The following is a 15,028-nucleotide window of genomic DNA, read 5'->3' as shown; positions in this document are numbered from 1 at the left end:
CTGATTCTAGTGAGCTGAGCTAACAAAGTTGACCATTGCTGAGAACGACTCCAGAGGGGCCTGCTGTGATGCTGGTAATGCTCTATTTATTGTTAACTTTGTCATAACTCATTGATATAAACATGTATGACACGTGAATTTTCTGCATTCACGTTATACATCAATATAAAAATGTATCCTAGAGAGAAAGACTTGGCTAAACACTGTGAGTGATAGGAGCAGAAATTGAATATTGGGGACCAATTGGAATTATAAGAAATATTAATCATGCTCTGTTAACCGTGAGTTTTGTTCTAATTAAAGAAGACACATTCTGACCTGGCTGGGAGCTCACCTGGAAATGCAGCCCATCCTCCCCATCAGGGAGCTGCCTATTATCAGGGAAATATTAACAACCTTGTTGCAGAAACCAGAGTTGCCAGCCCTTTGAAGACCCCCAGCCTTTGTATATCACTAGCCCTTTGAAGGCCACCAGCCTTTATATACCCACAGGCCATTGCAAATCTCCAGCCCCCATTACCTGTAAACTGTCCATTTGGCATATACTTTTTGCCTACTTCCCCATGTAATCTTTGTCCTTCTACCCAATATAAGCAGCTGGCTTGTGGTGGGGTGCAGAGCAGATTTTTGTGGATGACCTACTGCTTTCTCATACTGTCGGCAGTATTGGAATAAAGACTCATATATGATTCAACCCTGTCTCTGCTTAATTGGCTCAAGTAATGACAGGCAGCATGGACCCATTGATTGTCTGGTTACATGAGCACCTTCTGAGCAACTCGAAATTCATGGTTCTGGAAGCTACCTGTATGACTTCTATGTATATTAACACCCTTCCAAATTAGGCATGATAGACTAGACAGCACTTGTCTAGAAAAACTAGATTATGCAGCTTTAACAAAGTCTAAAATCTTATGTGGATGCAAAAGAGGTCATATACTTGTGGACGAAAGGGGCCACATGCTGACCTGACAGGCTCAGGGAGGCCTGCATGGCAGTCTTGCAAACTCAGAGACCTAAAGTAACCACAAAGGATGGTCTGAAATTAAACTTTAACTAAACGCAGTTATGGTGGGCAGTTACATCCTAGGCCAGTATCTTCACTGACAAGGTCAACCTTTACCTTAACTGAGCCTATCTTAACTGAGATGTCTTTTTGATCTATGATAACATACCTTGAAATGTCTGGATAACTTGTAACTTCCCTTTTTCTGGAGCCCCTGGGGCACAACCAAAATGTGGTGGGCGCCAGGACAGATACCACAAATTCCTTCATTATCATGTTAATTGTTCCTGCACCCACCTAAGTATGTGTCCTTTATTTTACTTTTTATCCAATCCCAGGGGTTTCCCACTGCTTTGCTTTATCCCACCTCCTCAATCTATCACCAATGAATTTCATGTAACCCACCTATGTCCCTCCTTTGATTGCAATGTGTAAATACAAATGTAACCCGCCATTTCCCGGAGCATTATCTCAATTCGTTGTGGTTCTGCTTCCCGGCATATGTCAACAATTTGGCTCAAATAAACTCACAAAAATTCTTTACAGGTTTCAATGTTTTTTTTTTGTTAACATACTAAACCTGACAAGCTCAGGGGAGGCCTGTGTAGCACCTTACAAACTCAGAGACCTAAACTAACTACACTGGACGGTCTTAAATTAAAACTTTCTAGCTAAAAGCAGTTCATGGTGGATAGTCATGTCCTAGGTCGGTATTTTTTCCTAACAAAGGTCAAGCTTTACCTTAACTGAGTCTATAGTCTTTTTCACATCTATGATAACATACCTGCTAACACACCTTTGGAATATCAAAGTAATTTCCTTTTTTTTCTGGACCCCTCAAAGCACAACCACAGAACCAGAGCAGAGACCACAAATCTCATTGTTATTGTATTAATTGTTGACTGTTGACTATCCTATTCCCACCAATGTAAAAGAAGTATGTGTGTATTTCCTTTATTTTTTATCCAATCCCAGTGGTGTCCCCACTTTGCTTTCTCCCACCTACCTAAGCTATCATCAGTGGATTTCATGTAACCCCCTTATGCCTCCTCCTTCTATTCTAACGTATAAAGTAAGGTGCAACACTGCCATTCTCTGGAGCATTTTCTCCATTTGTGGAGGTACCGCTTCCTGTCATCAGTTGGCTCAAACTCATAAAAATTCTTACAGGTTTGGACATTTCTTACATTGACACTTAGTAGCTTAACACAATAAAAGATTGAAGTTTGGGGTAACTGTTTGGAGTAGTGGCCAGCAATTCAGGCTTCTTCCATCTTGTGGAAACTCTCCTCAGACATGCTTCTAAAATCGGCACAGCAGAGGAGGGAGACCCCTGGAGAAATTTGCACCAGAAATCAAATGTTTCCATCTAGAAGTGATCTTGGTCACTTCCAGGCACCATCCAAGGCCAGGACTAGTCTGATGCCACTGCCCATCCCTCCCCACACCAACTGCAGGAAGTTGGACAGTAGAAAAACATAACCCTCCTGTGTGCCCAGAAGAAGAGAGAAGAATGTACCCTTAGAAAACACTACCACGCTGCTACTGCTTTTACCTAGAATTAATTTTAGAAGCCTAATATGGAACATGGAAAATAGACTTTCTCCCCCTTCTATCTGATATAAATTCCATAAGAATGAAAAATATTTGAAGTTTTTGTATTTCCAGGTTTCCCACATGAATATTTTGCATGGTTGTCTACTTCCCGTTTTAAATTTGAAAATTAAGCTCTGTGAGTGGGGCATTATAATCAGTAATAAAAGTATTATAACTGAACCATAATAGAAAGTTTATAAAACAGTAGAGACAAGGATGGCTTTATTCCAAACATAAAACACTTTATTTTCTGTAATGAAAGCTGTCCCTGGCATTTCAGGGTGATAGTAGGTAGTGGCTGCGCACTTTTTCTCAAACTGCTTTTTCTCTGGTGTAGACTCGGATCTCTGCCTCTTTCTTTCTTGGGAGGAGATGTTCATCACTGTGGCTGCTCCCAGATTTAATGTAGAGTCTTATACTTTGTAAAAGAGCTTCTCTCTTTGCAAAGTTGGCGCATACGTATCGATAAGCTATGAAACTTGACCTTTCTTAGCACTCATTTGTAGAACTAAGTTATAAAAGTATACAAAGCATTGCATTCTAAATCATGCAGAATGAGGTATAGATAAAATTATACTAAATAGCTCAGAATTTAAAAAAATATATGGCTCTTCAGGAAAATTCCTTCCTTGTGCTCATGAAATACATTTTTCTGTTCAATGTTGAAACAGTCAATCAATTTTGTCTGCAGTTGAACCAGCTGTTAGCTTTCTGGAGAGTCAAAATTCTCTTTGTTTTAGGATCAAATTTGTACTGCCTTGTTCCACGGAAGAAATAGAAAAATCCTAGAAACAAAACAAAAGGTATTTACTAACATTACACAAGTAATTTCTAGGTTTAACTTGAATTCTTAAAAAACCCAAGTCATTTGTGAGAACAAGTCTTTTTTCTGGCATTTGCTGTTCTAAATAATAATGCTATTCTATGGCAAAAAAGAAATAAAAATAGAGGAAATAGGTATATATTCACTTACCATCTTTTTGGAAAACAGCATCAACTTTGTTGCCAATTCCAGGAAAGTTAGCTGCTATCTCTTTGGGATAACCTGCATCCATGGATTGTTTGTATTCATCATACCTGGTCCAGAAATGATGAAACGTGTTAGAACCATTTGTTAAACAAGTAGCCTTCTCAAAATCACTATGGAGTATTCACCAACAAGAATGTAATAAGAACTAATTCCATAGATCATGTGTATAATGGGGGTGAGTGTGGGATGAGGTGAGGTAGGATGTTGGGTAGACTAGAACATTTATAAGATCCCTCTAAACTCCAGCATCTAAATCTAATTTTCCAGGTGATGCCACACAATGCCTTACTAAGGTATAATGTGACTAAAGACAAGTTTCTTTTGGCTGAAGTAGCTCTCTCTCTCTCTCTTTTTTTACTTCTTTTTCAAATTCATCCCCAGGTATCCCTGGATTCCTGGGACAGGTATTGCATGATGATTATTGATCAAGAGACTTGGATGCTTGACTGGCTACAACCATTCATAGAAAAGGCAGCTAGCCAAGGCAATATGAGAATCATCTGTGAGTGGTTCCATTTAAAACTTTCTTTCTATGTAGAGAAATCTGGTGCCCTAACTTTTTTCTTTACCTCCAGATCTTGTCAGCAACAAAGAAGTATGTTTTCCCAGTATCTTCCTCAAAAACAGCAGCATCGATATTCTTCACACTTCTAGGGAAGCCAAAGGATCTGTAGATGTTTTTGGGGTATCCGGGCAGTGTTTGCTGGCCCTGAACAGCCCAGTACTTATTGTCTGTCAATCAAGAAACAGTGATTAAAACACCCTGAGCAGCAGTAGGCAGTGAGCAGATTTCTACCTAAGTTAGTTTCACAGACTAGACCAGGGTTCTGGCTACACATCAGAATTAACTAGGGAGATAGTTAAAAGTACAGATGTTGGTATCCAACCACAGACAAATTAAATCAATACATTTTAAATTTTTTTCTTGATAATTCTAATATGCAGCATATTTGAGAATGGCTGGTTTATGGGGCTGAGGACTTCCATCCGGAGCCAGGCATTGACATGACTAAAGAGTTCATGAGGCCACCTCAGGGATAGTCAATTCATGGAATTTCAGGACCTCTTCTGCTTTGATGTACATACAAACTGACTGGGAAGCCCATTAAAATTTAAGGAGGTCTGGTGAGACTTGACAACATGAATAGAACTTGAGGGCATTCTGCTGAGTGAGATTCTATATTTCTAACAAACTCTCCAGAGGATGTCAATGGTGTTGGTCTGAGGATCACCCCTTGACAGCAAGGCTGCAAGCAGCATCCCTATCTGGCTGAGGAGAGTCATTTATATAAAAATAGCTCTAGGACATTACACAACTCAAATGCTTCTGTTGCATACCCTCTACAGCATTGGTCCAAGTCTCTGTATTTCATTTCTCAGCAACCCCAAGAATGTAGAGAGGGTTTAAAACACATAACTAGTATTCATAGAACACAATTTTATAAGTCTAGAGTCATAAACAGGCCAGAACACTTATATCTCCAGTCATATGATTTTGATTTAAAATGACTCAGAAATGCACTGTGCAATTCTTAATTAAGGCAATGAACTCCCTTAATTGATTTGGTGAGACTTATATTTTTAAAATTCCTTAGAGAGAAAGGAGGTAGTGCTCTCTTCTATCTCAGCCAATGAAAAATTAATTCATACAATCATTGGAAGGATTACCTTTAAAAAACCGGACTTCATCTCTATCAGCAAACTCATAAGCAGCCTGAAGTCCATTTGGCAGATTTGGCCAGAAGATAGCGATGAAATTGAGCTCAGGTTCTGGGTAGTAAGAACTTACGCGTATGTAGAACCTGGTTTGAAAAAAAGAGAAAAGGGTTTTTATCTAATCTATAGCAAGTTATGGTTGATGTCTAACTCCTTCTTACTGCTGGCAGTAGTGGTGTGCTGGTAAATGTTTAACATCTGGCTCTCCACAGTGAGGGTGGAGCAGAGTCCTGATTGTAGCATTTGCTTATTCCCAGGTTGGAAATATTCACACCATGGAAGATTTCAAGAGATTTGCGGTATCACACCATTGTGTGGTATTTCTGCCACCAAACACATTAGGCATAAACAACCACAGAATATAAATAAAGAGTAAAATGTAACAAAATAATTACAAAAGGGTGAGTTGTTCTTTTTAATCCTTATCTGAAGATATATTTGTTGAGAGGAAGAGAGAGAGAGAGAGAGAGAAAGAGAGAGAGAAACATTGATGGGTTGCCTCTCCATATACGCCTCTACCAGGGATCAAACCTGCAACCTAGGCATGTGCCCTGACCAGGAATCAAAATGGAAAACTCTTGGTGCGTGGGATGATGCCCAACCAACTTAGCCTCCCTGGCCAGAGCTAACTTAACTCTTAATAATATTTGTGTTTAACAACCAGCTTGCAAAATTCTCAAAATTTAAAACTCGGCTTTGGCGAGCCCTTAGGATTCTGCTGCATCACACCGCTGGCTGGAATACAGCACTAACATCCTACACAAGCGTACACTTTCAACACACAGGGCCTTCCCTACATCGTGCCCTGTCTCACAAAAACCCTGCAAGAAAGCATTACTCTCCTTTTACAGGTGAGAAATTAAGGTCAGGGGGGCAAAGGGAGCTATCTAAGTCTGGGCAGCTGATGAGACAAAGGTTAATTTTAAACTCAGGTCTGGCAGCCCCTCCCTTTGTCTTTTTGTGGCTGGCGGTTTGCAATGTTGATTCTACAGTCCATAGTGACTGGAGAAACAGCAAAACATAGACTGCCATTGGCCCGTCAGAAGCATTTCCAGATTCCAGGCCACAGGAAAGACTGTGACCGTGGCAGTCAGAAATCAACTTCTAGATCAAGTCTGCCTCAGTCCTACCTCAGCCTCTGTGAGACCTTGGAGGTTGGTTACTGTCAATGTTTCTAGTCTTCCATGTCTTCATAACTTGGTGATGCTTTCATGATCTCAGGGTCCCTTTAGTGCCTGCAAATCCTAGACTTGGTCCTATTCCTTGGAGTAATCTGTACTCACTTGAATAGTGTTCTATACTGTACTGAGAGTTTTCCTTAAGCACCATGTATTTCCTGAGCACCCCCAGCACTGAGCTGCACCCAGTGGCTTAAATCCAGCCTTATCTTTTACACTCAAAACTAGTCCAGAAGGGGATAAAAAGCATTAGCAGTCAGTCAATGCCCTGCCTTGTGGGGTAGATATGACCACGATGTATTAGAACAGCACCATCAACACTCCATAAAGAGGAGATTAGAGCCTTTCTGAGCACCCCTACTTTCTATGTGCTGTGGACTGCATCATTCAGAAAAAGAGAATATAATGATGATGCCTGGTCTTTTAGGAATCAGTACAGTGTGTAGGGCAGGCCTGTTCTTCATGTGTGAGGGTTCCCAGCCTTCCTGAGGCCACATGCTGAACAGGGAGACCTAGAATCCTCCTTTGAGGAGGGAAGCACATTGTGTTTGCTCACATCTACCCAGGAGAGGTGTCTCATGAACGCATGGGGGTTCTCTGGCAAGGGCTCCTGCCCCTCTCTGGGCCTCTGGAGACAACAGAGACCTGTCACCACCACAGGCTTTGGGAGGATTATCTTTTCCAGAATGGAAGGGGTGATACTTAAAGGGGACCAGCATGATGGTGCCATGAAAATAACAGATTTCTCTTAATAATGCACTAACATCCTGATAATCATAAAGAATGTCATAAGTGACAAGAGCCCTGGAGAAAAAGTCAGAAGAACAACTTTGTATCCTCAAAAAATCTCTTTCCTTCTTTATGCCTTACTTTACTGATCTGTCAAATGGGATTATATTTACTGACTTTCTGCTTCGGTGTTTGTTCGTTTTTCCTGATAGTCAAATGGCAGAATACATGTGGGAAAACAAAGTTGTTATAAATTAATTAGGTTTTCCAATGCAAACAAGTGCTATCACATAATTATGTATGTAAACAAGTGTAAGATAAGCAATGTGTGAGGCATACTAGTGGCCCGTAGTAGTGAATGTTGTTATTATTACTACAAACACCAAACAAGAAGAATTGATGTCTTACCTGTCTTTGAGGAACATCACTTCTCCTCGAATCGTAGTGATAGCATCAAAGGTTAGCTTACTATCACACACTTGTGGGGTTTGTGGGCCCATTGGCTGGATGGGATTTTCAGAGGGTCCTAAAGAAAAAATAGATCTGAAGTTAGTGCTGCCTGGCTTGTGAAAAGGACATAAACAATGAAAGGCAGCTTCTTAAAAGATACTGTATCTAATGGCCCCTTGTCTGTGATGGTTTTCTTTGTACTCACCATATATGGTCTGGATACCATTGATGTCATCCTGAGAGAGTTGAACATCACCACTGAAGATGTAGTTGGGGTACATCAAAGCCCCAATATCAGTAGAATGAGAGAGTCCAAGAGAATGGCCCAATTCATGAGCAGCAACACGATACAAGTTGTAATCTAAAAGGGCCAGTAAAACCATTTGCAATTACTTGAAATGTTTTCAGTTTCTAGATATTTAATGAAGATATACAACTCTACAAGGACTAATGCTCTTATTTTCTTCATAGCTTTTTAAAATATATATAAAACTTCTTCCTAAGGTGAAAGGAATGCATTAGTTAATAGTAAAGAGTGGTTAAAGTCTAAAGTCTATGATTACCCTGATACAATAAAAAGGCAAACTCAGTTGACTGAGGGGCTAGCACAGATTCATCAGTCTCATCAATGATTGGATAACACATATTTCACAGAGAAGCAATAGATTTCTATTAACACAAATTGTTTTTCCTATTTAAAAAACTGATACATCCTCCATGTTGGAAATTTTGTAAAACACATAAGCCTCTCCTCCCTTAATTTCCATATAATCTTACAACCACTATTAAATTTTGGTATGTCTGCTAGTAAAAAAAATTTTTTCGGAGATGCCTACAGGTAAACCATCAGGATTCTCAACATTTTCTTAAAAGAGATTTTAGTGTGACCTATCTGTAGCCAATAAAATGCTGTTACTAACGGAAATATTATTTTCTTACCCTTTTCTAAATGTATCATGACTTTTCTTAATGGTAGTAGAAAATACATACTTCCATTAATGTGTTCTTTCAGTTAAATCAACCAATTATTACATGTATCACAAAGGGGTGGGGAAAATTGATAAAGGCAAGGTTAGTTGACTTACTTCTGAAATCTTTGGTCCACGTTTCATCTTCATCAAAGTGAACATCCCCTCCAATATGTGGGCCTGGCTGAAAAGCATGAGCAAGGTTTCCTCCTGGTCCATCAAAGGGAGAGTTGTCACGATGATCTGCAAGAAACAGAATTCAACGAGTGTCCCCCTTGGTTATTTAGGGTAGCACAGGAGAGAAGCTTTTGCTTTGCCATGAGGCCAAAAGACTTCTATCCAATGTGATATAGTTTCTCCCCTTAAGCCCATCCTATCTAATAAAGAGGGAATATGCTAATTGACGGCCCTGCCCTCAAAGATGGTGGCGCCCACATGCAAGCAAGCCTCAGATGTCGGCTGCCCAGCTGCCCAGGGCCAGCCTGAGGTGCAGGCAAGACTCAGATGGTGGCTGCCCAGCCGCCCAGGGCCACCCGAGGCTCAGGTAACAAGAGCCGGCTGAGGTTTCGCTGCTGGCAGTGGCAGCAGCAGAAGTGTGATGGGGGCATTGCCTTCCCCTGATTGGCGGGTCGCCTCCTGCCCCTGAGGGCTCCCGGACTGTGAGAGGGGGCAGGCCAGGCTGAGGGACCCCCTATCCAGTGCATGAATGTTCATGCACCTGACCTCTAGTAAAATCATAAAATCAATACTCCTGTTAAACAAGGACTTGAACTATGAAGCTGAAGAGATTTAGGGGGCAGGTGAAGTTAAGGTGAGAATACATTCATGCTACAAGAAGAGCTTACCTCCCCTGACAAAGGATATCAGTATGTCTGCTTGACCCTCAGAGACCTTGGAGAAAGTTAGGGGTGTGACAGCACTCCAGAGTTGAAAGGCTTTCTGAATGGCATGGTCCACATCTGCTCTTGACAAATCTGGTGTGTAATTTTCAATCCTAAAAATGAAGTAGAATAGAGACATAGAGGACCTCATTTCTTATAGCTGTGATGGGAGGTAGTGTTCTCCGTCTGCTGCTCAGCCTCCTTACCTATAGGTCAGCTGTGTTTGCTTCCACCGAGGGTTCCCCTCAGTGAGGACAAACCAAGCCACATCCGGCACCCCACACCTGGCCTGTTGCATCACCTTCAGGGTTTCAGCATCTGGCTTCCCAGTCACTTTCAGCCCAAAGAATTCCTGCATTTGCTTCAGTTTTTCAACCATGAGGCCACTCTTTTTCTGCCTTCCAATTTGTCCCCCATCACTCTTCAAGTCATAGTAGTTCTCCAAGTATTGCTAAGGAAAGATAGTGTTATTATAACACTGGACGGGAAATCTTTCTCAAGATTGACAGTGAAACAGAGAACTACTTTGAAAGACTGTGCTTGGATTTCATTATCCTTATTATCTTTATCACTGGTGGAAGCTATAATTCAGAGGTAAATCTCCCTACCATCAGCTACTATGAAATCAGAAATACAATCTGTAGAGCCACATTTGCATATCATTCCTTTGGTTTCCTTTCACCTCCAGCTAGAAAGGGAGCATCTATGCATACATACATTTTTTTAAAAATATATTTTATTGATATTTTACAGAGAGGAAGGGAGAGGGATAGAGAGCTAGAAACATCGATGAGAGAGAAACATCAATCAGCTGCCTCCTGCACACCTCCCACTGGGGATGTGCCCGCAACCAAGGTACATGCCCTTGACCAGAATCGAAGCCGGGACCCTTCAGTCCGCAGGCCGATGCTCTATCCACTGAGCCAAACCGGTTTGGGCTGCATACATACATTTTGGAGGAGAATGAGCTTTCTAACAAAAATGTTTCTTTGTAGAAAATCCACCCTTAAATAAACTTCGTTATGCTCACTACTACTACTCTGATCTACTGTGGGAAAATGCAAATAGAGGCTTTTCCATTTCTGGCATTGAAATTCAGCATTTACCTGGACCATCTGCTCAGCATCCTCTTGCATTTTTAAAGTCCTTGCTGGGAAGCCTTGAGACCCCAGGCCCCAGAGCAGTAGCAGCAGGGGAAGGCTGAGCATGCTGATCTCTGTCTTCCTTCTCAGCTAAAGAAATCTGATGACTCCCCACCTGTCTGCTGCTCCAATATCTCAGCTAGGAAGCTCCCTCTTTATATAGAGAGCCCTTGCTCTTCCGGAAAACCGGAAGTGGTCTGAGTCACATTTCATAACATCCTCTGGATTAGCAGTGAATCGCCTGAGCAATCATCAGAACTGGTGACTCCAAGTATATTATTTGGGTTCGCTTGGTGTTGCAATCTTATGATTAATATCAAACAGGACGCATGTGAAGGAGACACACTAAACCAGGTAAACAGTTGTTTTCTTTCATTTGTTTCTATTCTGTTTGAGAAAGGCCTTGTTATACAGGACATGGATCATAGAATACTCCACGACCTCTTAAAAACAGGTCTTGATTCTGCTTGTTATAAAGTGATCCAGGTTGTACACACACCTTGCTTCCAAGGCAGAGGTCAGGATTGCTGACATCACAGGCTTTATGCCTATTCAGCACCTGCAGTGACTGAAGTTTGTTTAGCTCCACAGGCATTCACCTTAGGATGGTTTTCCTGGTTCAGTGGGGTTCCCTGCTAAGCTGCCTACTACACTATTTGCATAGCACCATGGTTTCCCTTAATCTTTATTCAGGCCCAGGATTTGAGAACCTTGGCTGAGAAGACCCTAGTTCACAGGTGGCCTTATGAGAACTCTCTGCTCTGTGTAGATAGACCCTGGCCCATCAGCATCATGGGAAAAGTAAGATCCTTTTCTGAAACCTGTTAGAATGTATCAGGTCGGGCAGGGGCTGGCAAAAGATCAAGTGTGAGTCTGGGGTCTTACTTTTAATCATCCGTGTTCTCCTGGATGTGAACACATCTTTACGCTTTGGGGCCAGGCAGCAATTATTTATTCTTACATGTATGCATCCATTCATATATTTATTTATTCATTCAAATGATCTTACTTAACATCTTCTGTGCACCAACTACTATGGGAGAGGCTAATTAATAAACAGACATCTGTGGAACAACTTAAGATGGCTTTAACGGTAGTCTGTATAAAGTTGCACAGATTAGTTTTACCCAAAAGTGCTGGTCTAGGAGAAGCTTTGGAGCTGGTACAGCCCTAAGTTTCCTGACGTTCATAAATCCTTCTACTTCCGTCATAATTTTTGCCAAATCTTTGCCAATACTAGTGCTACCTCTGGTATTATTTTTTCTTTAAATTTACTTTAAAAGCTTTCCCTCTTTTTAGGCTATCATATCTCTAAAGTCATAGCTAAATGAACTATTCTTGTTGCATGCACATTAAAATAAACACATGGCTATGTTACAAAAAATGTCCCTTCATGTATCCATGTTCGACACCCAATTGTCTTGGTGGTATCCATTCCAGTCTTGGAGAGAAAAGTTGGTCTAAATCTGTAGCTTCCTGTATTCGCATCCTACCTTCCTTCCTTGAAAAGTGTTTAAATGAGACATAAAGTTGAGAAACACTTTCCTGCCTTTCTCCTGGTGGCATGTCAGTTTTGCTTTCTCACGACTTTTCTCACCTTACAGACTTCTGTTTCCCTCCCTACACTAAGAACAACATCATATGCAAAAATATGTTGCTTCAATATTGTGGGACTGATATAAAAGAACGTATTTCTTCACTTAACCACAACTTCCTCATACATGTGGAGTTCAAAGGGGTACAAGGAACTGGAAGAAGCTCTCACAAAAATGAAATTCTGCTCTTCTCACGGACGGAGATAGAGGGCGGGGCAGTGACCAAAGAGCGCTAGTGATGGAAGTGACCTCAGCACCGGCGAGGAAAGCAGTGAAAGGAGCTCTTTACACTGGAGGTTGAATGCAGACTGTGTCTCAAAGTCAAGGAGTGGCTGACACACCCTGGCTATTAGGGGATCTGGTCAGTGTGAGGAGGTTGCCCCACCTCTTTGGCCTGGGAAACAAGAGTTATCTCAAGAGAACAGCATTGTGACCATCCAGACTGGACAGGAAAGTACATAAGATATCATTCTGGGAGAGTTTCATAAAATGTTAATTCTGGCAAAAGTCGATATATCCTGCAGTTTAGAAGTTTTCCAACTTTTAAAAACTATTATATCCTTTTTAAAAATCCCTTTTGGAAAACCAGCTCCTAAACCAGAAAAAGAAATGCTCTGATGGAAGTGGGAAATGGGGCCTGGGAGTCACACCTACATCACTCCTACTTTGTTCCCGGTCCTTTCTCTAGCAAAGTCCCCAGTTTCTATGGAACAATGAGGGTTCAGTGGCATGAAGCTCAAAAACCATGGGTCTAGTCCAGTACCTTGATTTTCCAAGTGAAGAAACTAAAGAACAGAGGAGTTGCCTCCAGGCCTGGGGCCACACCTCTGATGGGAGGGAGGACATGGTGGGGAAAATTACAGGTAGAACTTGGACTGATATAAATTTCTCCTGGCCTGAGTCCCGAGCTCTTGAGCTAAAAATTCTATGTTTTCTTACGACTCTAAGGATGCTATGTGGATTGGAGACTGGTTACTTAAAAAAACCTTTTGTCTCAATCCCCAGTGCGGGGGCATGCAGGAGGCAGCCAATCAATGATTCTCTCTCATTGATGTTTCTATCTCTCTCTCCTTCTCCCTTCCTCTCTGAAATCAATAAAGAAATATATTTAAAACAACAAAAACAACCTTTTGTTGAATTTCTTCCTAAAATAACAAAGAATTTTAAATTAAGTTTTGGCTAAGCAACAAGCTTCAGTTTCACCTAATCCTGAATCTCAAAATCTCCAGTTAGGTATTCATAGCAGAACACATGTAACTTCTGGGCTAGTGCTAGTGCGTGCTCTACTTGTGAGCGAAAAACAAAACAAAACATGAACATCTAGAACAAAGAGCTAGGGATGAAATCTTACCCAAATCCCAGCAATGCTTGGACTTGGCCCAGTTTCCAAGAAGCTCAAAACATGTTGAAATTTTTTTGCTCTTCACATCCAGATTTTTTTGTTTGTTTATTGTTTTTCTTTATGAGCTGCTTTTTTCTCCATAATCCCCCTTTGGATGTACTTTTTTTTGGGAAATTATTCCTGTACACTTTATCCCTGGGAGACTGACAGGTTTAAGAAACTCTCATGATTGTGGCCAAGGCAACTAACTCATGACTGTTTCCAAACAGGCAGATTATCTCCTTTCCATGGTTTTCTTGGTTGCTTCATACTGACTGCTCTGTCAAAAGTCTCAAATATGTTTGTATTTTTCCATGTTACATTGAATCTTGGAATTTCAATTTTGTTTCCTATTTTTTTATGATTGGAAATCCAACATTTTCAATTTTATAATTCAGTTTGAGTGTCAGATATATTTATTATTTCTTCAATCCTATACGTCTTAAAATGGTCTTCAGCTAGAAACTTAATATTTAATGCTATTTTGTTTGGGGAGTAACACAGGGAATGATGTGCTCCACCCCAAGTATTCTCTCTACCTACCACCAGGGGGTAGCTTTATGAACAGCCACTGTGTGCCAGACACCTAACAGACACTTTGTACCTATTGGTTGCCTCAGTCCTGGTGGTTACCTTCCAGGAGGGAATGACTGACACATCAACCCTGAGTCACTTATTGACAGGTGTCTGTGTGACTCCAGTCCACCTCTTAGCAGTCTTCATGGTGCTCCTGTCACCAGAGATGAGGCGCATACTCTGAGTATAGAAAATTTCCCCCCTGTCAACAATATAACTAATATTGTGAGTTACCAGGCTGGTTACATTACTTCTGTCATGTCTACAGTTTCTCCATGCCAACACCCTGTCCCTCAGGTCTGAAAGAGCCTTTAAACTACCTCTCACCTTTATTTCCTTTACTAAAATCCATGAAATTTCAGATTATAGTTATTACCTCAACTTAGTAGGTGTTTACAAATGACTGTTGGATGAGCCAATGAATGAATAAATCAATGAATAGCTACGAAATGATATAAATAAGAGGGCCGTTTCTCATTAGGCCCTGTAGCCTGCAAAAAGTCTTATGCCCTTGGTTAGATTTTTATTTCTTTAACCTACTCTCCTAAGATTCAAATTATTTAAAATCTCACAGAAAAAAAAAATGCATAGTGTTCATTGAATGTAGATTTTCAATGAAGCACTAAATATTTACTTTTGGCTATTTGCCTACCATGCTGTAATTGTTTACTCTCTGATTATTTTGAGCATTTTATTGATATGTTTGCCAATAATATTTTTCCATCTGGATAATTTCTTAGATACTTTGGAAAATGCTTATAGGGTGCACATCCTTGAGAC

General features: G+C 40.8%; 1 protein-coding gene across 1 annotated transcript; it reads right to left on the bottom strand.

Moving 5' to 3' along the window:
* Positions 1-2,820: 2,820 nt before the first annotated feature.
* MMP1 (matrix metallopeptidase 1) lies at positions 2,821-10,828 on the bottom strand. Its single transcript, XM_080642898.1, has 10 exons — positions 10,661-10,828; positions 9,761-10,005; positions 9,519-9,667; positions 8,791-8,916; positions 7,911-8,066; positions 7,664-7,781; positions 5,301-5,434; positions 4,202-4,364; positions 3,576-3,679; positions 2,821-3,387 (listed from the first exon to the last, which is right to left on the bottom strand). The coding sequence occupies exons 1-10, from the start codon at positions 10,760-10,762 to the stop codon at positions 3,278-3,280; spliced, it is 1,407 nt and encodes a 468-aa protein (XP_080499024.1). The 5' UTR covers positions 10,763-10,828; the 3' UTR covers positions 2,821-3,277.
* Between the last annotated feature and the right edge of the window lie 4,200 nt (positions 10,829-15,028).

This window comes from Plecotus auritus, assembly GCF_963455305.1.
Source record: "Plecotus auritus genome assembly, chromosome: 9".
Classification (NCBI taxonomy): domain Eukaryota; kingdom Metazoa; phylum Chordata; class Mammalia; order Chiroptera; family Vespertilionidae; genus Plecotus; species Plecotus auritus.
Note: the sequence above shows the minus strand (reverse complement) of the source record. Positions and strands in the feature narration are given on the sequence as shown.

What these genes read in the sequence shown, in the direction of transcription:
- MMP1 (XM_080642898.1), bottom strand. Translation starts at nt 10,762, where the DNA reads ATGCTCAGCCTTCCCCTGCTGCTACTGCTCTGGGGCCTGGGGTCTCAA. An exon ending in CAAACACAGCTGACCTATAG is followed by an intron (nt 9,668 to 9,760) that starts GTAAGGAGGCTG and finishes CTTCATTTTTAG; the next exon opens with GATTGAAAATTACACACCAG. An exon ending in GTTGCTGACAAGATCTGGAG is followed by an intron (nt 3,680 to 4,201) that starts GTAAAGAAAAAA and finishes TTTCTGGACCAG; the next exon opens with GTATGATGAATACAAACAAT.